Source organism: Lithobates pipiens, unplaced genomic scaffold, assembly GCF_037356315.1.
Source record: "Lithobates pipiens isolate NorthernLeopardFrog02 unplaced genomic scaffold, aLitPip1_a1.2 Scaffold_18, whole genome shotgun sequence".
NCBI lineage: Eukaryota > Metazoa > Chordata > Amphibia > Anura > Ranidae > Lithobates > Lithobates pipiens.
This window is the reverse complement of record NW_027507758.1, coordinates 557,816,310-557,841,305: the sequence shown is the minus strand read 5'-3', so window position 1 is coordinate 557,841,305 and position 24,996 is coordinate 557,816,310. Positions and strand designations below refer to the sequence as shown.

Genomic DNA, 24,996 nt, shown 5'->3' with positions numbered 1-24,996 from the left:
TATTTAGCTGTTTGCCTGGAATTCATGTTTAAGATAGATAGATCGATCGATCAATCTGTAAATAGATAATACTATGCAACACATTTCTGGCTGTACTGATTAATGTTGTTTTGTGAAGTGGGGGTGTTTACACTGACATGATACCTCCTGAATGTATCTGATACATGGCCTGAGTTAGTAGATTGGCATGGCATGGTGACGTTAAAACCTCACATATATCTCTCTGGTTTGTGGTAGGCCGTGACAGCCATCGGTAGTGAATTAGTTAAACTGGCTTATTGTAGACTTGGGAAGTCGGACGTGTCCTGGAGCACAGTATGTCAATTACAGCAAGTCGGTTGGCTTCTGAGGACCAAAAACCTCAAAACCACTGCAGAGAATTCACTCATGATGCACCAATGACACTGATGATACACCAGCCAAAATTGAAGGGAAAAAGAGGGCTCTCCATCTAGGAAGCTGCCTGGGGTTAAGGGAGCCAGTAACTTATGATAGGACAGCATTCGTCTTTGCTACGTAGTCCAATAATTTACATGTGCGGACTGAATATACATTATTGACACATGGCTAAATTTGAAAAAAATAAATTGGACAGTACAGGACACAGCATCTTTAGACTTTAACCATGGCATGGATCTGATGCCCTGTACTGTACTCATAGAATTTTTTTTTTTACCAGTAACTAAAAAAATCCTATTTTTTAGGTACAAATTTGGGATTTATTCTTTACTAGAATATCTTCAATTGCTTCCTTAATTACTCATATGTCACTTTCTTTGCATTCAAGGGTAATTTAAAATTACCCCATTATTATTGTCCTGATGTATTTTGCTGTTTCTGTTTATGTACTAAGGCAATCAAATTGACAAAGGTCAGCCATATTTCCAAGACCTAGCATGGGGCTGCAATATGGCAGCTTTACTTGGTTTTCACATAACTATACATAACTAGGTTCTATAGGTTCACAGCCTTTATTATACAGATATATATCCTTAGAGGGCCAGCTTCACCCAAAACGTATCTTTTAGTTATTGGCGGCTTAGTAGGCTGAGTCAGCCCCTAGCTTCTTATACAGTATGTCTTGGATACTTCAGCATTGATAGCTCCGTGCCATAGTTCCTATATTCATGTTCACCTGGGAGAGAGAGAGTGGGAACCCACCACAATGGCCACAGCAGGTATGCAGACCCAGGAACAAGAGCACGGAGATCTTGCTAAAATTGTCTCCAAGGGACACAAGAAGCTGTCAGGTTCTTTAACTCTCCAGCATATAGAAACAAATAAAATTTTGAGTGAGCTGTCTAGGAGTTTGTAATGCTAAAGGCATCCCCAGTACCGAGAACACAGTGTCACTCATGGCTCCCATTCACTGTTTGTGATTAGTTGGTGGGACAGATTCCCAATCATGTGCCAAAGCTAATCACAATGATTAAATGATGGGGAGCCCATCCCATCTTAATTGCAAACAGTGCTTATTCAATCCTCCACTCCATCCTAAGTCAACCTTATCCACTGCGTCCTTGGTCAATCCTATGCACTTCATCCTTGGTCAATCCTCTCCACTCCATCCTTGGTCAATCCTCTCCACTCCATCCTTGGTCAATCCTCTCCACTCCATCTTTGGTCAATCCTCTCCACTCCATCCTTGGTCAATCTTATCCACTCCATCCTTAGTCAGTCATATCCACTTCATCCTTGGTCAATGTTGTCCACTCCATCCTTGGTCAGTCCTTTCCAATTCATTCTTCGTCAATCCTCTCCACTCCATCTTTGGTCAATCCTCTCTACTCCATCCTTGGTCAATCTTATCCACTCCATCCTTAGTCAGTCATATCCACTTCATCCTTGGTCAATGTTGTCCACTCCATCCTTGGTCAGTCCTTTCCAATTCATTCTTCGTCAATCCTCTCCACTCCATCTTTGGTCAATCCTCTCTACTCCATCCTTGTTCAATCTTATCCACTCCATCCTTGTTCAATCTTATCCACTCCATCCTTGGTCAGTCCCATCCACTTCATCCTTGGTCAGTCCCATCCAATTCATTCTTGGTCAATCTTCTCCACTCCATCTTTGGTCAATCCTCTCTACTCCATCCTTGGTCAATCTTACCCACTCCATCCTTGGTCAATCTTACCCACTCCATCCTTGGTCAGTCCTATCCACGCCATCTTTGGCCAGTCTTATCCACTCCATCCTTGGCCAATCATATCCATTCCATTCTTGGTTAATCCTATCCAATCGAAAATTCAAAATAAAAAATGCACAATAAACGTAGATCAACGCATGTCAAAACGCATGTTAATGCACAAAAGAAACTCACACGCATGGCAAAACACCTGTCTAATGCTACAAAAAGACTCACCTCTACACACACATAGATCCAAATGCGCCCTATATATGAGCTTAATTATTTTGCAGCAGAGGTGGCGTTAGAAAGCTTGTTTTGTGCATTGACTCAGATGGAAGACCCCTAGGTATTTTCTTATCCTTCAGAGCAACTTGTCTCTCTCCATCCCCCTGGTGCAGCCAGTAAAGGCTGTTAAACTATTGCTAGCAGGCCTCCTGGCTCCCCTTCCCTGCATTGCTCAGCATGTTTCAGGTGACGGCGTATTTAACGTGACAGGTGCTAATCTTACTGAGCATTCATCTTCATCCCGGGCCGAACATTAATTACACGCTTATAAGAATAGTTTTGTGTTTCCCCAAGGTGTCAACGAGCACATATGGACCACACAGGTTAAGCCGTGCTGAAAGCAATCAGCCTGGATTGTCTGCACAGTTATTTTCCTTGGACTGAAAATCTGCAGTACTTTTACTTTCCTGAATTCTCATTTGCACGGCAGGAACGAGGAGTTGGGCTTTCTGTGGGTCTAAAAACAATGGGGAGGTGTAGGAACACAGCCAGTGTACACATGTTCCACCGACGGTTGTTAAAAAAAAACAGGTGACTGAACCCAGCGGCAATTGATAACGCCTGTGTTTTGGCTTGGTGGTCTACTTTGGGTTATAAGAATAATTGTCAGTCGCTGTAGAACTACAAGAACCAGCATGCTGTGGCTATCAGTGGTCAGTGGTGTAGAACAGTACTCCCAGCTGTCCTCTTTAGTTGTAAATACCATCTTTTTTCCACAAACCTTGCTTTCATATAGAGCTGTCAGATATACATCAATTAAATTATATTTAGCTGTGAAAACAGAAACATAGAAGCGTGACGGCAGAAAAAATACTTAAGTGGTCCATCAAGACTTTTTTTTTTTTTTTTTTTTAAATAAAAAGGTTTTTATTATGTTTAAAGCAGACACCCAGTTAAAAGTAAAACAGTAAAAAAAGATGAGTCTGTTAAAACATAAAATAAAAGGAAACTACAATACACAGCATCAACCTAGAGCTGACTCTGCAGTACCTCTTTTCCGCCATAAGAAGTCATTGTGGCTGAATGACAGAAAGTATTACTCAAGCTATTTCCTCTAGGCCAAGGCTGTAATGGATCTGCCCCAGATTGTGACTGGACAGTGAAAAGAAAAGCAACACAGTGTTGAGCTCATCCCTTTGCTTTCCCCTCCTATCAGCATGCTCTTTGCCAGTACATGATCTGCTCATTGTGCTACTCCCTTTCCCTCTCCGTCTTAACTTGCTGTTTCTGCAGAATTATTTTTAATCACATCCTGTGTACCATGAGGAGGGTCTTTTGAGTAAGTGTCTGTCTTTCCCATGCGCTGCTGTAGAATGCAGCCAGCCAAGGGTCATGTTGCAACTTTCTGCAAACTAGGCTTGCCATAAAAAGTAGCCCAAATCCCAATGTCAAGTTGCCCAGACTTTCTGTCCAGGAGTTAGACTACTGTACATAGTAAGATGATAAAGCCAAGTGCCCTCTAGTGAACATGGTGAGCTATTACAGACGGTCACTGCAGATCGGTTCACATGGAAAGGCTGATCATTCACAAGTAGATTTCCTTGTGCTTATATTAAACAACATCATATGCCCAAGTATGCTAAAATACAAATCAGACTTCTGAGATGTTTCTCCAAGTACAGTGGTAACAGCAAAATGACTTCCTATATGAATTGTCACCATTACTGCTTGGCAGTGCTGGGGCCCCGGATCCCATTGCATGGAAAATAACCCTAAAACTCTTATCTCACTGGAGGAAGAGCTGAGCCAGAGACATCATGCTGTCATGACCTTAATACTCCTTCACGGTAAATAGGATATTTTACATTGAGGAAAAGCTCCAGGTTTCTCATGCATAAGCCCCAAGGCCTTGCTTTACCATTGGCCCCTGAATACCTCTAAGCTGTAGGGGATGCAATACTATACAGTACATTGAACACTGTAATGTATAATGATGAAGACAATGGGGTGAAATGGATTGCATTGTATACCTCCTCTATACAGTATACCATCCCCTGTAAGACAATAGGGTGCAGGGGACACCTATGCTATATTATATACTGGTACTACACTGTATAATAAGGAAGAAGGGTGGTGTACAGGGGATGTAGATATTGTACTTTACACTTTTTGTACTGTAAGCTGAAGAAGACAATGGAGTGCATGTGCAAGGAATGCCTGTATTGTACTGTGTAATGTTATTGCACCGTATAATGGATGTAAGGGATGGCTTTATTGTACTATATACTGTTACTTATTGTAAAATGAAAGTAGAAGAGAATTACTATTACTGTACTGTATAATGAAGAAGACAATAGGCTGCAGGGGATTCCTGTACTGTGCTATATACTGTACTAAATAATACAGAAGACATTGGGTTGCATGGAGTGCCTTACTGCCTATATACTGTTACTGTACTATAAATTACAGATGGTAATGGGGTGCAGTGGGTGCCTGTACAATACTATATACCGTTAATGTACTATATCAGTCTACAAACTGCGGCCCTTTGCTTGCTTTTATCTGGCCTTTGGGGCACTATGTCATCCACTGATAACAAATATGAAGCAATGGGGCATAATCCCCCCCCCCACCACCCCAATGAATGGGCACAATCTCTCCCAACGACATCAATAATGGGGCAAAATTGCTCCCAATGACACCAACAATTGGGTACAATTCTTCCCAATGACACCAACAATAGGGCACAATTCCTCCCAATGACACCAACAATAGGGCACAATTCCTCCCAATGACTCCGATGATAGGGCACAATTCCCCCCAATGACACCAACATTAGGTCACAATTCCTCCCAATAACTCAGACAATAGGGCACAATTCCTCCCAATGACACCAACAACAGGTCACAATTCCTCCCAATGACTCAGACAATATGGCACAATTCCTCCCAATGACACCAACAATAGGGCACAATTCCTCCCAATGAAACCAACAATAGGGTACAGTTGCTCCCAATGACACCAACAATAGGACACAATTGCTCCCAATGACACTAACAATAGGGCACAATTCCTCCCAATGACACCAACAATAGGACACAATTGCTCCCAATGACACTAACAATAGGGCACAATTCCTCCCAATGAAACCAACAATAGGGCACAATTCCTCCTAATGACGTCGATGATAGGGCACAATTCCTCCCAATGACGCCGACAATAGGACACAATTCTTCTCAGTGACATCAAAGATGGGGATTGTTTTTTCCCACTGACAACGGGACCTTTTCTACTCCCAACGGCCATTGTCCAGCCCCCACAAAAGTCTGAAGGATAATAAACTGGCCCTTTGTTTAGAAAATTGGGAGACCCTACTATATAATACAGAAGACAATGGGGTGCAGGAATACTGTACTATATACTGCTACAGTATACTAAGGAACCCAATGGGGTGCAGGGTATGCCTGTACTGCACCATATACTGCTATAGTATTGTATACTAAAGAACACAATGAGGTGCAGGGGATGCCTGTACTGTACTATACTGTATACTGCTATTGTACTATATAATACATAAGGTAAGGGGGTGCAAGGGATACCTGTACTGTACTATAAACTGTTACTGTTCTGTATACTGAAGCAGACAGTTGGCTGCAGGGAATGTCTTTACTGTACTATATTACATTCAGTCCTTAATGACTGCCAGCATAGGAGACATTGACCACCCTGTAGGTAAAGGCTTACACTTTGTCCAGTGGACCCGCACAGCCAAAGCAAGCAATTCAAGCATCATTGCAGATAGTTCAAGCAATACACACATTTCATTAAACAAGAATCCTATACATTTTCTCTTACATATAATCCTGGCTTCACTTTCTACCAGGGAGGATGTCATTGTGAAATTTGCTTGTCACATTTGTGTGGGTGATCTTCAGGTTTCTTGCATTATCTCAAAGCATACTTTATGGATATGAAGATGGTTGGGGACAGGAACTATGCTTGGTTCTGTGTACTCAGTTAGAGGAATTTGTCAGTTCTATATAAATTATAAAGGAAGAATTGACAAACATGGTCTCACCTATTTTCCAAGGAACTGGTGCTCAAGTGCACCATATAGCCGCAAAGGCAACAGGTACCCCACCATTGTATTCTCCAGAATGTCTTTAGAACACACTATCCTCAGTTCCAGGCTTCTATGGTAGTTTACTTTTATTGCATTATAAAATGTTGCTCAAGCCCTGAAGAAGCGGGGGATCTCCCCCCAAAATGCGTTGGGTGTACTTGTTGTTCCTAACAAAAAAAGATTTTAAACAAATTTCAAGTGAAATGGAAGTTTTTCCTAGGTGCTCCTAACCACACACTTAGCCCTTGTACACACGGTCGGAGAATCTGTCGGAATGAGTCTTATCGGACCGTGTCATCAGATAATCCGACTGTGTGTGGTATGCATCGAACTGATTCCGTCCGAATCTCCGTCCGACCCAATTTTCCAACATGATGGAAATATTTCCCGACCAACTGGGCCGGACGGACCTAATCCGATCATGTGCAGAGCATTTTCATCGGACCAAGTGCCACGCATGCTCAGATCAAATTCCTACATCAAAGCTATTGGCTACTAGCCTGAATGTAGTCCCATCGTAACGAAATTACGTCATCACGTTCTGAAAGATCGGATTTTTCGCCAACTTGGCCCAACCGTGTGTATGCAACAGTTTCGGACACAATTCGTCCGACTAAATCCGACGGGCAAAATCCGACGGATTTGGTTGGCAAAATCTCCGACCGTGTGTACAGGGGCTTAGAAGATTTTAATCAGTAATTGGATCATTGTGATCAGAAAGCCACCAGCCTAAGTCCAGAATGGGGTCTTTATTTCTACTTTACAGCTCTGTCAAGGTTTGCTGCATTTGGATTTACCTCTACCCCCATTAGTCAAGTCAGTTCTACCATAAACCTACCATAATGACTGGCAAGGCATGCTGAGCCTTGTAGTTCCTTGGGAAGTGTTGCCTACAATGACTGCCTGTAACAGCTGTAGTTTTTGTTTGGCCTGTGAGTCTTCTGTGTTTTTATTGCTCAGACCAAGACCTTGCTTGATCTTTGCTTTACACATTTCCTGTTTGCAAACCACAAGAGACCCTGCTGTCTCATGTTGGCATATTCATCCTCCCTGTTGTAATACTTGCACCGGCGTGTGAAGGGACCCTATCACTCACTCAGGGGTGTTTATTGCCAAAGACATTTATCAGACTTCCTCCCAAAGCCCTGGGAGAAACACACATGTAACCATCATCTGGCATCAGCTAGGCATGGGGAGACCGCAGCTTTTTTATCAGTTGCTCCGAGCAGCACAGAAATGATCGGAGCGGACGCCACAGGAAGAGATATGCGTCTGTGCCTAGAAAGACCCCACATTTTGAACAAAAAACAAAAACAAAATTACAAGTCCCAGCATGGCCTTGTACTTCCCAACTTTCTCAGAGGCAAAATGAAATGCAATAACCAATGAAATTCCAATAAAAAAATAAATCCAAAGGATTTCTGTTTCTCTCCATAGATTATTGAGATATACACAGTCCTACCACACAGCACAGCCAGGTGGTTGAAACCACCTACAGTACAGCTGGGAAATAGTGTTGTCTTCTGTCCACTCCAGCCTTCTGATTGGACAATGAAGGAACAGTAGCAAAGTTAGGAAGTCAACCTTCACTCTGCTCTCTCTCCTCCTGACAGTTTGTTCCATGCCAGTCCATTTACATATAGCTAATCCGACTGGCATCCAACCTTGGGGATTACAAAAAGATGAAATTCAAATCAAATTCAATTACTTACTGTACATACTTAAAATAAATAAATACATTATATATATATATATATATATATATATATATATATATATATATATATATATATATATATATTTTTTTTTTTTTTTATTTTTTTTTTTTTTTTTTCAGTATTTTGTTTGCAATGTGTACAGTAAGTAATTGAATTTGACTTGATTTCATATTTTTGTAATCCCAAAATATATAATTATTTTTATATTTTATTTTTATTTTTGTATTTTCTTTTGGTAATATAGTGTGTATATATATATATATATATATATATATCTATATATATATATATAGATATATATATATAGATATACACACACCTGCACTATATTACCAAAAGTATTAAGACGCCTACCTTTACGCACACATAAACATTAATGACATCCCAGTCTTATTCAGTAGGGTTCAATATTGAGTTGGCCCATCCTTTGCAGCTATAAAAGCTTCAACTCTTCTGGGAAGGCTGTCTACAAGGTTTAAGAGTGTCTATGGGAATGTTTGACCATTCTTTCAGAAGCGTATTTGTAAAGTCAGGCACTGATGTTGGGGAGAAGGCCTGGCTCACAGTCTCCGCTCTAATTCATCCCAAAGGTGTTCTATTGTGTTGAGGTCAGGACTCTGTGCAGGCCAGTCACGTTTCTCCACCCCAAACTCGCTCACCCATATCTTTATGGACCTTGCTTTGTGCACTGGTGTGCAGTCATGTTGATACAGAAAGGGGCCATCCCCAAACTGTTCACACAAAGTTGTGAGCATGAAATTGTCCAAAATGTCTTGGTATGCTGACACCTTCAGAGTTCCCTTCACTGGAACTAAGAGGCCAAGCCTGACCTCTGAAAAACAACCCCACACCATAATCCCCCCCCCCCTCCATCAAGTGGTTTGGACCACTGCACAAAGCAAGGTCCTTTTACCAGGATATGTATAAAAAAATAAAAACAGAGAGCACCAGCCTGGTGCATTATCTTTAAACACTGGTTATTAAAAAGGAAAGTAGGTCATTATACTCACAAACCAGTAAAAAGGAAATGCTCATCATAAATATCTAAATGGAAAACCGCAAGAATCGCTACACATGCTTCTTGTATGCTGGTGAAGATGTCACACGGGTCTGCAGAAGTTGATATGTTTTAAGGGGGGGGGGGGGGTCCCTCGTCATCAAAGCTATATTGATTGAGCATGTCCTTCTTACTGGTTTGTGAGTTCAATGACCTACCTTCCCTTGTAATAAACAGCGCACAGCTTGAGGACTTCGTTTTCAGGTAAGTCTGTCATAATGTGCTAGTATGCAATGCATACTAGCACATTATGACTTACATTTTTTATTTTTTTGGGATGCGGTTTACTTTACTACCGCTTTAATGAGTGGAATTAGATCCTTGTAATTTGAAATAAGGAGGGTTTTCCTAATACTTGAGCACCACTCCTGTGCACAGGAGGTTGAACTTTGTTTTTTTTTTACCAGGATGTACAGTATATGAGGATAATTACTTTTTCTTAGAAAGTTGGTAATAGGGAGCTAAAACTGCGCATTTCAGTCCACTGCACGCTTACTTGTGCACCCCATGATGCCTATTGAACAGGGTGACTATTAGCTGGCACTGTTAAAGTAATGAATACACTCCTGATATGTCACAATATTGCTCCACCTTTTTTTAAGAGAGCCAGGCAGTGACGTTGGCTTGGCTGTGATGATGTCATCAGTCTGCTGCAGGCAGGATAAAACATTTCCTTGTCATGAGATGAGAGGCTGCAGCAGGGGCTAATATGTGCCAGACAATTGTAAACACAGCCGGGACCTGCACCCAACTGTGTTATCTCTGAGCTGTCATCTCAGTCCAGGAAGAAGACTGAATAATACCAAAACAAAAATGGGTCCATCCTTTTGTGGGGAAAAAAGAGATAAAGGCATTGTCGGTGGATGCTCTTTGTTAGGGGAAATGTTATGTTTACACATTAATCAGCTTAGATAGATTTACTATGTAAAAATGTATACATGTCCTTTAAAGCCGAACTGTGCAGGACAGTTGTCTCCAAACTGCAGTCTGGGGGCCAGATGTGGCCCTTTGCTTGCCTTCCAGCCCATGGTGCACAATTCCTTCCACTGACACCAACAATGGAGCACTATTCCTTCCACTGACACCAACAATGGAACACTATTCCTCCCACTGACACCAATGATGGGGCACTATTCCTCCCACTGAGACCAACAATGGAGCACTATTCCTCCCACTTACAGTAACAATGGAGCACTATTCCTCCCACTGACACCAACAATGGAGCACTATTCCTCCCACTGACACTAACAATGGAGCACTATTCCTCCCACTGACACCAACAATGGGGCATTATTCCTCCCACTGACACTAACAATGGAGCACTATTCCTCCTGCTGACACCAACAATGAAGCATTATTCCTCCCACAGACACCAACAATGCAGCTCTATTCCTCCCACTGACACCAACAATGGAGCACTATTCCTTCCACTGATGCCAGTGATGGGACACTATTCCTCTCACTGATGCCGGTGATGGGGAACTATTCCTCCCACTGATGCCAGTGATGGGACACTATTCCTCCCACTGATGCCAGTGATGGGGCACTATTCCTCCCACTGACACCAACAGTGGGGCACTATTCCTCCCACTGACACTAACAATGGAGCACTATTCCTCCCACTGACACCAACAGTGGGGCACTATTCCTCCCACTGACACTAACAATGGAGCACTATTCCTCCCACTGACACCAACAATGGGACATTATTCCTTCCACTGATGCCAGTGATGGGACACTATTCCTCCCACTGATGCCAGTGATGGGGAACTATTCCTCCCACTGATGCCAGTGATGGGACACTATTCCTCCCACTGATGCCAGTGATGGGGCACTATTCCTCCCACTGACACCAACAGTGGGGCACTATTCCTCCCACTGACACTAACAATGGAGCACTATTCCTCCCACTGACACCAACAGTGGGGCACTATTCCTCCCACTGACACTAACAATGGAGCACTATTCCTCCCACTGACACCAACAATGGGGCATTATTCCTCCCACTGACACTAACAATGGAGCACTATTCCTCCTGCTGACACCAACAATGAAGCATTATTCCTCCCACAGACACCAACAATGGAGCTCTATTCCTCCCACTGACACCAACAATGGAGCACTATTCCTTCCACTGATACCAGTGATGGGACACTATTCCTCCCACTGATGCCAGTGATGGGGCACTATTCCTCCCACTGATGCCAGTGATGGGGCACTATTCCTCCCACTGATGCCAGTGATGGGGCACTATTCCTCCCCACTGACATAAACTATGGCACTTTTCCCCTCACTGACAACGAATGAGACATTATTCCTCCAACTAATACCAATGATGGGGCACTATTCCTCCTACTGACACCAGGGATGTGGCACTATTCCTCCCACTGATACCAACGTTGGGAAATTAGTTCTCCAACTGATATCAACAATGAGACAATATTCTTCCCATTGACAATAATGATGGGGCACTATTCCTTTCACTAACACAAACAAAGGCATTTCTCTCACTAACATCAATGATGGGGCATGAGTCCTCCCACTGACATCAACGCTGGTTTGCTATTCCTCCCACTGATACCATCAATGGGGCAATATACCTCTCACTAACACCAATGATGGTACTATTCCTTTCACTGACGCCAACAATAGGACACTATTCTTCTCACTGACACCAACGATGTGGCACTATTCCTCTCACTGACACCAACGATGGGGCACTATTCCTCTCACTGACAGCAACGATGGGGCACTATTCCTCTCACTGACAGCAACGATGGGGCACTATTCCTCTCACTGACACCAACGATGTGGCACTATTCCTCTCACTGACAGCAACGATGGGGCACTATTCCTCTCACTGACAGCAACGATGGGGCACTATTCCTCTCACTGACACCAACGATGTGGCATTATTTCTCTCACTGACACCAACGATGTGGCACTATTTCTCTCACTGACAGCAACGGTGGGACACTATGGCGCTATTCCTCCCCCTAATACCACAGGTGCAGGAATGTTTTCTTCCACAGAACCAGCGTATTTTCTACTCCCATTGGCCACAGTCGGTCCTCCTGAAGTCTAAAGGACAGTAAATGGGTCTTTTTTTTAGAAAGTTTGGAGACCCCTGGCCTAGGATATGATGAATTAAGTGGTGTACGTATCTTACTCCATGCTTCCTTGGCACCTGGCACTCTCTTCCATTATTCAACACTTTGGAATGTAGGTGGGCCCTCAGTGTCCGCATGTACAGTGTAGGACTTTTTTCTGAAGGGGCGCCCTCCATGTCTTTCATTCTTATCCTTGCTTCACTACAACTACAGCAGGTAGACAGATAGCTATTCCACTCAATGGCTGTCAACTAGGCATGCTCTGTACTGGACAGGGCACTAGCAACATGAAGACTCATAACTAGGCTTGGATTTCCCTCATTGCAGCCTGTAGGCCCACAACCATATGTCACCCAAAACTTTCCTCCAGGGGCTTTTACATCCTTTCAACAGAGCACATATTCTTGTATTACAGGTCCTCATTTTGGGTAGCCCATAGTCAACATTCTGATTGATCAAGTGTTGGCCGAGCATCTTGAACAAGGGATAAATCTGCCTCTGTGCAAAGGGGTTCTGCTTTTATATTTGCAAGGGGAGATGGGGTCAAATTAGGGTGTTGCTGGATTATTATTATTATTATACACGATTTATATAGCGCCAACAGTTTACACAGCGCTTTACAATGTATAGGGGGGGGGGGGGACAACACAATTACAGTACAATAAAAAATGTACAAGAGGGCCCTGCTCGTAGAGCTTACATTCTAAAGGGAGGGGGTGGTGGTACAAAAGGTAATAGCTGCAGAGAATGATTTGATGGGGGTGGCTCGGGGACAGTTGTTAGGTGGGTGTGGGATAGGCTTCCCTGAATAAATTCGTTTTTAGGGATCTCCTAAAGGTGGACAGGGTAGGGGCTGATTGGACAGACTGGGGCAGGGAGTTCCAGAGGATGGGAGAGGCTCTGGAGAAGTCTTGAAGACGAGCATGAGAGGAGGTAACAAGGGAGCTAGAGAGCAGGAGGTCCTGGGAGGAATGGAGGGGACGATTTGGGCGATATCTGCAGATGAGGTTGGTGATGTAGATGGGGGAGATATAAGTTTACCTATTCTTTAATGATTCAAATAAAGGTTAAAACCTGAGACAGAAGGCTGCTTTGCAAAAATGAGTCATTACTGAATTCCGGTGTTACTTAGTGAACACGATAAAAATAAGCCAGTAGACTCACTAAGCTCTGACAAAAGTATATGTCATTATTCACTGTAAGCTAAGAACATTTTAGTAGTGCATAATGAAATATGTTCATGAGATATACATGATAGCATAACATGTCTTGCTCTGAGTTGCTGGCAAAGTGTTAGATGACTGTTAGGATTGTTTAAAGTATGTCTAAAATAAAACTTTTTTTGGTTTCACACTTGCCAGGGCTTCATTGTAAAGAGTAAATCACTCTCTATGAAAGCCTATGAAAGGGTGAAACAGGTGAAACGCATTACAGTGGGGCAGTTCTAGGCAAGGCTGCGGGGTGTTTTGTCCAGTTCTAAAAAGTTGAAAGGAAGACCTGAAGTCTTTGGAGTGCGCTTATTTGATTTCCATTAGTTTTTTGCACAGGCTCCAATTTGTCCTGTACCTTGTATTGTAGAGGTTGGGGATACATTATAAGCCTGAAACTGTGACCTTTTCCCTGTCCTTTAAGCTGACTAAGCTTGTCAGAGTCAGTTTATTTTGTCTAATAAATAATTACTTCTCAGAATAAAATACCATATTCTCAGTATTAATTTAAGACAGTGGTCTCCAAACTGCGGCCTTAGTATAGTCCTATCCGGCCCTTGGGGCACTATTTTTCCCACTGATTTGAGGCAATATTCCACCCTCTGATACCAACAGTGGGGCATTTTTTCTCCCACTGACACTAACAATGGGGCACTATTGCTCCCACTTACACCAACAATAGGGAACTATGCCTTCCGCTGGCACAACAATGGGGCACTAAAATGTCCCATAATATCCAAGATGGCACATTGTTTACTCCCACTAATGCCAGGGAATTTTCTACTCCCACTGGCCATGGTCTGGCCCCCCTAAAATCTGAAGCACAGTAAACTAGCCCTTTGTTTAGAAAGCTTGGAGACCCCTGATGTAAGACATTTCAGTGGCTTCACAGCAGGGTAGATCCTATTATCTTGTCCTCCAGAAGGACCTGAGGAGTAGGAGTGTGGGAACTTTTGACCTCAGCCAGCTTTAAAATCTTTAAAGTGCATATGAACCAAAAAGCCCAAAAAACGATTTTTCTGTATATTTGATGTCATATATCATATACAATTTTTTAAGCAAATATATTTTTGTAAATTTATTGCAAAGTTATATCCCGATGGTCCTACCAAAAGCAACTCATTCAGTTTCAGGCTGACAATGCTACGCCGCTGCCGTGCAAGCAGCAGCATTGTCAGCCTGCTGTGTGTGCTCCCAGAATTGGCCAATGGGCTGATTTTCGGGTCTATCAGATAGGCAGCCCGGCAGCCTATTAAAGGAGCTGAAATGGAAGGCTGACAATTTTGCCGCTAGTTGAGAAGCAGTGGCTTAGCATTGCTAGCTTGCAATAGGAAGTGCTGTTACTGGCACACTCTCCAGGTAAGAAAACTCTATAAAGTAGCCATTCTCGAACTCGGCATCCTCCAGAGGTTGCTAGGGGTTCTTTGAACTGTGGCTGATTGATCTCCCATTTAAAGGTGCCTACATAATTTAAAGAGGAAGTAAACCCTGGTGAGTTTACTTCCTCTTTCATTCCCTGCAAAGGCAAAGCATAATGGACTACTATGCATCGCATTATGTGTCACTTACCTGACACAGGAGCCAGCGAAGTCGCCGCTGTCCCCTGTAGTCCGCCGCATCCATCTTCTTGGTGGGGTCTCGCAGCTCCGCCGCTGTCATTCGGCGAAGCCGCGATGACGTCACTCCCGCGCATGCGCACGGGAGCCGACACGCGCGGCAGCTCCGTCGTTGAGAATGCCGCGCTCAGTGCGCCTGTGCGCCGCTGTCTACGGCGCATGCGCCGTAGACAGCAGTGCCTGTTTTCGGGCAAATATCTCCTAAACCATATATTGGACCTACAGGTAAGCCTTAATCTAGGCTTACCTGTAGGTCAAAGTGGTTTGTAAGGGTTTACAACCACTTTAAGGACAAAGCCACTTGACAGAGCCAGCTGCATAAAACTATTTCTTATTTTAGTCATCTGTAAGGATAGTATTCCCACTGGCCACCACTATAAGGGGAGGGATTCTTTTTACTGGCCACCAACGTAAGGGGCATTTTTCCCACTGACCTCCAATTCATTTTTTTACCAGGAATTCCCCTGAGTCCTGAAAATTATTCCAATGGTTCCTCAGGGGTAAAAGGTTAAGAAAGGCTGTTATAGAGTGAGGCATGATGGTAAACATACGGAACAACAGACTTAAGATTTGCATACACTTTAAGAATAAAATACACATGCAATATTTCCCCTGGCTCAAAAACACCCTCATTTATTTTGTATTAGCTGTATTAAGGTTATAAAGCAGTAATAGCTTGCGAGAAAGGTGACTTCAGGTACTGCTTGGTGTGGCACTCCTTGCACTTGGTGAAGGCCCACTGCAGGTATCTGGCCTATAGACTCATGGAGGGGGTTCCCTGTGTTCTTTCTGCAACCTCTGAAATAGAAATTTCACGCAAGTTACATATATTTGCCAAAAGTGCCCAATCCATCTCTACTGCTTATCTGGCAGACATCACATCACCAATAGAAGAAACGTGGTAGTAGGAGAAAATCTGTACTAAAACATAGGTATGTAGGAGTGATGTAGAAAAATGCCCGATTCAAAGCTGAGAAGCAGAATTGAAGAGCTAGCTCTTATGGAAGGGCTAGCTCTGGAAAAACACATCTTTGGCAAATATAGTATTTGAAAATTTCATAGCTTGTATCAAATTGATTGATGAATAAGATATTTCAAATGTGAAAGATCCTTCATGAAGGGGTTGTCTATGTAGCTCTTGCAGTTTCTTAAAAAGTTTGTCTATTGTCTCTGGTCACTAAGATTGATTATTTTAAGTACTGCCTCCTGCGTTGTCCAATGGAGAGGCCCAGTACAGTTTATAGCACCAATGCCCGCCCATGCTTATATATTGGTTCTAGGAGTTCTGTTCAGATGGCTCTGCCAGTGTCTCATCTACAAGGAGTGAGTTGTGCTGACATGTATTCTCCTTTTGCTAGATTGACATTGAGCCATGTGATATTTTATAGGTTTATTATTATTATACAGGATTTATATAGCAGTAGACAGTACAGTTACAATAACATTCAATACAGGATGAATCAAAGGGCCCTGTTAATTAGAGCTTACAGGTTTAGAGATTGTTCTGTATAATTGATTGACCAGAACCCTTCTCTTAGGCGGGTGTTATGTGCTTTGTATGGAAGGCTTCTCACTGACAATAATAATAACTCTCGTTTTATGATTTGCTATTTCTAGGGCACAGACAGAAGCTTGATGACTCTAAACCTAGTTTGTTCTCTGAGCGCCTCAGTGATTTAGGGCGCATCCCTCATCCCAGTATGAGAGTGGGTGTCCCTACCCAGAGTCCTCGGCCCTCCCTGAACTCTGCACCAAGTCCTTATAATCCACAAGGACAGAGTCAGATTGCAGGTAAGGGGCAGACTTACATTGTTTTATTTTTGTATAGCCTCTTCTAGTTAGAATACAGATTAGATGTCTTATGTATTGTTTTGAAGCATAACTCCTGGTGGATCTAACCTTTCATCCAGTTATGTATTCATTTTTAAAAGACTATATGCATTTGTTAAATACTACCAGTATAATTATCTAAAATCGGTGTTCTTATTAACTTCCCATAATCCCCTTTGTGCCAGAAATCAAAGGGGATTGTAAGCCCCTACTCTCAGTGCTTTATTCATCTTTCAGGTGGGGGGCAATGAAGTGACGACTATCTTTAGTAATAGTTCAATGATAATATATATATATATATATATATATATATATATATATATATATATATATATATATATATATATATATAGGCATTTTTTTCATTTTCATTTGAAGTTGATTAAGATAGTAAGATGGTAAAATGGTAAGATAGATTGGCTCATACACCACCAAAGCTCCCACCTTTCTGACACAGCAAGTTATGAACAAATTGTTGGATTTTGACGCATCTTTCATCTTATTTAGATTGCTCCTCTTAATGGGTCATCCTTCTCAAACCTAAAAGTTGGGTTGGGGATATTACTGATGGCCTGACTTATCAATTGTCCTCTTATGTCTATCAGAAGTCCCTGTGATGAGAACTCCCCCAATGGACTCAATGACAATACAATTTTTTTTTTTCATCCTCCCTTGAGTATAGTCAATACACTTGCTAAGGTACCACTGAGCTATAACCCATTGTAGGACAAGCCAAACTGTAGCTAGCCATCAACATTAGATGGCAGTCTAATATAACACTACAGTCAGAATGCTAAAAGTATTTCATAGGAAAGATCCTTGAGCATGCACTGCTTGATTGCATAGTATATGTGCATGGAGGAAGAGTTTCTTGGTGGCGTTGCAGAGTGTCATAGACTTACGTTTCTATATTATCCCACATGTGGTCATATTTATGAAACAAAATGATATATTGAGTTCTCCTGTAGATGGGTCTATGAAAATGTGCAAACTGCAAAAGCTTTCCCTCCTTAGATAAATGTATTTCTTCAAAATTTTGAAACTAGGTCAAGGCCTTATGAACTAGTCTTCAACTGTGACTTTCAGAGAGCTTGATTTGTTTCAAAACTTATCAGCCGGGTATTTCTTTTTTTGTTTTTTTTTTCCTTGGTAAAATAGCACCAGCTTAACTTAAAGTAGACATAAAGCCCACACTGGATGACATTTAATTTACCAAGTACTATGATAACAGTGGACCATGCCTGTACAATGGGTGTTGTAGTCTCAGTGAGACAATGTAGGAGCACAGTTGGGAGGCAGTTTTCACTCTGTAACAGAAACTGCCAGGACAAGAATGGCAAAATCACCAGGGATGAAAGCTGCTGATTTACAAATATTAAAAATAATTCAACAATTTTTGAAATTGCATAATAAGCTTTTGTGAGACTTTAGGGAATGGTTTTAAATGTACTTTTCAGTTAATGTTACTGGGTAAAGGAGCACATCGAGGCATTAAAATGGTCTTTACCACCAACTGGCCTATCCAATTTAAGCGCCTCTCTTTCTAGACTTGATTGTTCAAGTTCCTGTGGCCCCCCTCTGTACTAAATTCACACATTTGCTGCACTCCAAATTGTAAAAATGCTAATTGGTTGTATGTAGTGAAATTGGTGGCTTTACATTTCAAAATCAATATCCTTCTATTTAATTTAGCTTGAATTCTTCTCAAAGTGTTGTATTATTCTTAGATAAATGATTATTTATTAGACATGGATGAGCTAGCTGTGTCAGTTCTGTTTTGTGTTCAGTCATATTATAATGTGTTGGCAGGGAGTCAGGAAATAGTCTAATGAAGAGACTTCCCTGTTCACTTAGAACAGCTTGGGAACAAGCAATTATTTGATTTAAGGGTGTGGTAGTATATCCAGAGAACCTTAATTGCAGTATTAATAAACAATTAGGCAAAATATTCCACCCACTGCCATTATTCCTGATTCTTTAGTGAACTGACAATTCATTAGGGTAGATTCCAGCCTGTGGTCACATAGAATGCATACCTCCCAACTTTTTGAGATGGGAATAAGGGACACCTACCAGCAAAAGTATGCAGGCATAGGACACACCCCTTGCCATGCCCCCTAAAGGAGAATTATATAAAAAAACAAAACAAGATTGCCTAAACCTACAAATGTTTTTTACCACTGCTATTCCTTTATACTCGCTTTTGGAATTTACAAATACAGCAATTTAGAAATCAGATGAAAGATTTAGTACTGGAAAACACTTTTTGATAGATAAAAAGTGCAGTTTATATACATCTATATATAGATCAGACCAAAATGAGGGACAGAGGGACATTGCTCCAAATCAGGGACAGTCCCTTTAAAATCAGGGACAGTTGGGAGCTATGAGAATGAGTTCTGGGCTATGTTTGTGCAGGTAAAATAGAAGGCTTTCTACAAGCTTGTTCAGTGATTATAGATAGAATGTTAGAGGATGAATTGAAAAAATCTCTAGTATATTAGAATTCAATGTCAGAAGTTGGGTCTACCATGGGCAAGCTTCTGTGTTCATGGTTGGATATTTTTTGGAAAGCTCCCAGGTCACTGGTTGGGTCTGTCATTGTGAAATGTCCATATCAGTGATTAGGTCAGCCATGAGCAAATTTCCATGTTAATGGTTGGGTCTGCCATAAGCAAAATTACATGTCAGTGTTTGGGTCTACCATGTGCAAGCTTACATGTAAATGGTTGGGTCTACCTTGGAAAAAATTCATGTCAGTGTTTGGGTCTACCATGGGAAAGCTTCCATGTTAGTGGTTGACGCTACCAGCTACCATATGCAAACTTATTTGTCAGTGGTCAGGTCTGCCATGAGCAATCTTTCATGTTTGTGGTTGGGCCTGCCATGAGCAAGCTTCTATGTCAGTGACTTGGTCTACATGCGTATGTTTCCATGCCAGCAGTTGGGTTAACTGTGGACAGTCTCTCATGTCAGTGATTGGGTGTACCATGGGCAAGCTCTTATGTCAGTGTTTGGGTTTACAAGGGGCAAACTTTCAATGATTGGGTCAACCATGGACAAGTTCTCATGTCAGTGGCTGTGTCTACCATGGGCAAGCTCTAATGTCAGTGGTTGGATCTACCATGGACAAGCTTCTGTTGAATGTAAGGTCCACCATGGAAAAACTTAATGTCAGTGGTTTTTTGAATCATAGAAAAGCTTCTATGTCAATGGTAGGGTCTACTAAAGACAAACCTCCATGGGAAACCTTCTTGTGAGTAGTTGTTTGTTCTTTGAAAGCCTCTGTGTCAGTGGTTGTATCTAACATAGGCAATTTTTATGGTAATTTGTTTAGAAACCTTTTAAATATTTTTGTGAACAGTTACAAGGGTGTCTCTGTTTAATATTTGCTATTTACCTATTTACATTGCCATTGCAATAATCTCCAGATGCAGCCATTACTATGCACTTACAGCCGTGTTGTGGTTACGATCATTTGTATGAGATCTTACGCCATCTCTGGCAAATAAGGAGTTAAGGTGCACTGTGTTGTTTTGTATCTTAGCATTTTTCTGTCGTTGGCTCGCTCAACTTGTCATCAGCAAGATAAAAGTTGCTCAGATCGTTAGCATGTGCAGCACACAGGCACAAGACCTGTTCTTCAAAGTTACAAGTCAACATATTTGGAACGAGATAACTAGCAATATTTGAAGCTTGGTGTATGGCAGTTTTGTAGCACGCACAGGAAGGAGCTGCTTCATGCTCACCGAGGACCCGGGTGCCTTATTATTGTGTACAGGAAATATAGCAGAGTGCCTGCACCCTCTGAATTTTTTTTTCATGGCACCAGAATAACTACAGTAAACAACACATGAATATAATTCATTGTGATTAATCAAAAAATACATTTATAATTAACACTTTATGAGAATTAGTCATCCACTCCTAAGTTTAGTACACAGAAAAAAATGGGCCCTGTGCACTGATCCTTTGTATTTATATCTATGTTTTTTTGTAGTAGTAGGTCAACGTTGCATAATGTATTCCATAAAAGACATGTTTAATGTTAACTTTAAAAAAAAAAAAATTGGGATACATTAGAAAAGGGTTGGGACCACTGCCATGTTTTTATTACAGTCTGTGTCCCCTGTAGGGAGATGCTTCCTCTCTAATTGTCCTTCACAACTCTATCAAAAAATACAACGTTTTTAGCTTTAGTTATACTTTACGTTCCTAATTTACATTCAGAGATTCAGAGCATTTCAGACTTCCCTGCATACACTACTGTACTGAGGTTTCTGTAAGCTGTACAGTGCATGGCTTTACAGTCAGGTTAGGCCAATTTTAGTAGCAGTACACTTGTTCAATGTCAATGACTCATTAAATAGTAAAAGAATTGTACTGTTGAATCTTCAAAAAAACCAATCAATAATGGCAGTTTCAGCATTTCGGCATCCATCCCTTTAACTTTTCTACTATGCCACAATCATGATCTGTTACAGCCTTGTTCAACTGTCTGCAATCATTTGCGTGCAACTTATGCAGCAACTGGCTATCAGAGCTTCGCATCGAAAAGTCATGGGGGGGTTATTTACAAAAGGCAAATCCGTTTTGCACTATAAGTGCAAACTACAAGTGCAAAGTGCACTTGAAATTGCCCTGAAAGTACACTTGGAAGTGCAGTCGCTGTAAATCTGAGGGGTAGAGCTGAAATGAGGGGAAGCTCTGCTGATTTTATTATCCAATTGCATGTCCCTGAGGGGGACATGCAAGGAAAATAAAAAACAGCATTTTAGCTTGCACATGATTGGATAATAAAATCAGCAGAGCTTCCCCTCATTTCAGCTCTACCCCTCAGATTTACAGCGACTGCACTTCCAAGTGTACTTTCAGTGCAATTTCAAGTGCACTTTGCACTTGTAGTTTGCACTTGTAGTACAAAGTGGATTTGCCTTTCGTAAATAACCCCCACTGTGTTGCAGTTTTAGGATCATTTTTCTTTTTAAAGAGTGGGTAAGAGTTAGAATTTCCTTTTGAGGTTGCCTATGTAGAGTTATGTAGAGTTCCCCTTACTTCCTGTCTTACTAACACCCTGTTACACCATAGCATGCAAAGGTGTCACTGGGACAGGAAGTGTGGCAACACTCACAAATGGGTTCACAGCTGTAAAAAGACAAAGGTTCTAACTTCTTCCATTTGCTAAGAAGAAAGTGTTTTTGTTCTTGTTTTTCTAGAAGTTGGACTTAAAGTGTTACTAAACCCAAAACAGTAAATCAGTCTGTATATGTAGTAAAACATGCTTGTTATACTCACTATGGAACCTAAGGGGTTAGTCCTCTGCATTGTGTAAAATGCCTGTTTGATCTTGTCTTCCCTGATCCCTCCCTTTTTCCACAGTCCCCAATCCATCTCCTGATAGAACAGAGCCTTAGGGGCAAGCTGCACATGCTCAGTTTAGTGTGCATTACTAGAGGTTTTTTTTTTCTTGGGAGAGCGCATGTGATCAGCACAGGGCCAATCATCACTGTCCAAACAGAGGGTCAGAAGTCCTGTATCCTCATAGGACAATCACAGGAGAATGAAAACTCCTCCTACAGGCTTTAACCAGACACTAATAGAAGACACAAGACTGCTATATACTGCTGATAAGAAAAGGTATTTAGCAGTTTATATTTACTAAAACCATTGCATTCCCATGTTGTGTGTACTGTGGGAGACCAGATATAGTGAATGCAGGCTCCTGGGTTTAGTAACACTTTAAGTCATAGTCCATAACCTCAGAATCATCCTTGTGATTTGGATTTTTTTCAAACCGTCTGTGAGGATTTGGGTTCTTGTGTTATTCCGCTTTCAAAAAGGGATTTTTTATTACACTGTCTGGTTTTCAGATAAATTACATAAAAAAGAAAAAACTAAAAAAAAAAAACTGATAGAACCAAGAATTAATATTGGTACTAGTGCCTTAAATAGGTTTGTCAGAAAAGCTCCATCATCCAACTTCAACATTAACCAGAAAAGCTGTGAGTAAAGAAACGCTTCATGCAACAGGAAAAGTACCTTTAATCCCTTCTAACAAGTGTCCAAGAAAAGTCATAGGTTGGGTTTGATCCGGAGCAGCCTCCGACTTCCCTGTCTACCATGACTGTCCAGTAGTTTGTTGGGTACGGGTCAATGACTAAAGCAGACCTCATTAGGCTGACCTATAAAAAGCATGGACCGGCTCACTAATCTCTTGCACATGCTGGCTGTGTATCGGGCTGTTTAGTTTGGATTTCCTTTGGACAGAAATTTTAGGAAATAAGAATAAAATAAAGCAAACAATATGACTTATGGAAATGACACAGATGTCCTCCCTGCCAAATCTGCAGCCGGACCTCACCCTGCCAGATGGGGGAAAAAACAGGGCGAGAGGAAATTTCCGCTCATCACCCTAAACTCCACACTGCACACTGATTATTCTTACATCGGACCTGTATTCAATGCTTTCACACTAAATGAATATTTATCCACTATGCTTTCAATAAGTGAAGGAAACACATATATTTTAATTGAGTAGATAGCTGGAATAATTTTTACAGTGATTAATTTAAAATAACGTTTAATGCAATTTTCATATTATTACAAGCTGGCTGTTAAATGTATTTTTCGTAAATGGTTAACAAGTGTTAAGAAAAGATAGACAAGGGAATGTATTGTCTTCCATCAGTCAGGTGGCTTGCATTGTAAGAGGGAGTAGTAAAGCACTGTTGCTTTGTAGCACTACAAAGTAGGAAGCAGCATCTGCATATGTAATGAAATATAGTTGCCCCTTTGTATATTCATAACTATCATTTAGTCATAGAACACTTCTTTTTTTTTTTAATAGGGTAATGCCAACCATAGACGGATAAAAATTTGGGTGGTTCAGAAGGAACCGTCCAAATTTCGATCTATTTATGGACAGATTGGTTGTGCTGAAGGCGATCTATTGATTGCCTTCAGTACAAGCATCCTGTCATTGTACTCTGACCGCATGGAAACTTTCCACTGTCAGAATACAATAGCCCAACAGGAGGCATTCTCCAATAAATACCCACTGTGTTGATGGGGGAATTGAGCAATTTTCTTTCTTTTAGCCCACAGTTAAAGCAACGAAAATTGCATAATGTATGTCCAGCATAATCGTACCTAACTAGACGCCTACCAGTCGTATACTTGACCTTCCACATTCTGTAATAAATTGCCAACTAGATCACAGAGCAGCTTGTCAAAAACCTCCAGGCTTGTGTGTACCCTCTGCACTTCCAACAACTTTTTTGGAGCTCTTCATTCTTGTGGACCTCCAGAAAAGAAATGAATAGGCATGAGGGCATGCTGTTAACAAGCAGCTCTGTGATTTAGCTGATAGCCTTTTAAATCGTGGACAGCTGAGTTTAATACTATGGAGATATTATCTAGATTACATATAGCATTTGCATTTATGAACGCCATCACTGATGAATTTTAACTCAATACCATAAAAACAATTAATGGAATGGAGACTCAGTTTCTCATTTTCTATTTGCAGACCCCAGGCAAGCACAGTCATCCCCTCCGTGGTCCTACGACCAGTCCTATCCATCGTACCTGAGCCAGATGACCTCTCCATCCATTCATTCCACAACACCCCTATCCTCCAGCCGAGGAACAGGGCTCCCAGCTATCTCGGATGTGCCTAGACGCCTCTCAGGTAAGTGCCCACTGGCTCTACCATATTATGCTGATCTTAAGATATATTGACGACTTCTTTTCCCTCACGTCCTTTTTCCTCCTTTTTTATTTTGAAAGGTCTAAATAAAATAAACGTGTTGCTTTTACACAATTGATCTCTGCAATATGTAGTTACATAAAGGTCTATATGTAGTGTCACAGTTTATAGAGGACTGGTCATCCTGCTTCAAAACATAGTTTATTGCAGTCTAGTCCCAATCTTTGCCCCTCTCTGAGGTTGTAAACCCTCTACACATGAATACAAATTATG

The 24,996-nt window shown here is 41.5% G+C and overlaps 1 protein-coding gene across 3 annotated transcripts in view; it reads left to right on the top strand.

Moving 5' to 3' along the window:
* The window catches only part of RUNX2 (RUNX family transcription factor 2), a 110,171-nt gene that overhangs the window by 61,777 nt on the left and 23,398 nt on the right, over positions 1–24,996 (top strand). For 2 of the 3 annotated variants that reach the window (XM_077488952.1, XM_077488951.1), the window contains 2 exons: positions 16,803–16,976; positions 24,544–24,705. In XM_077488952.1, the coding sequence (XP_077345078.1) occupies positions 16,803–16,976; positions 24,544–24,705 (336 nt within the window). The remainder of the gene's footprint in view (positions 1–16,802; positions 16,977–24,543; positions 24,706–24,996) is intronic. The other variant, XM_077488953.1, reaches the window with a different exon arrangement.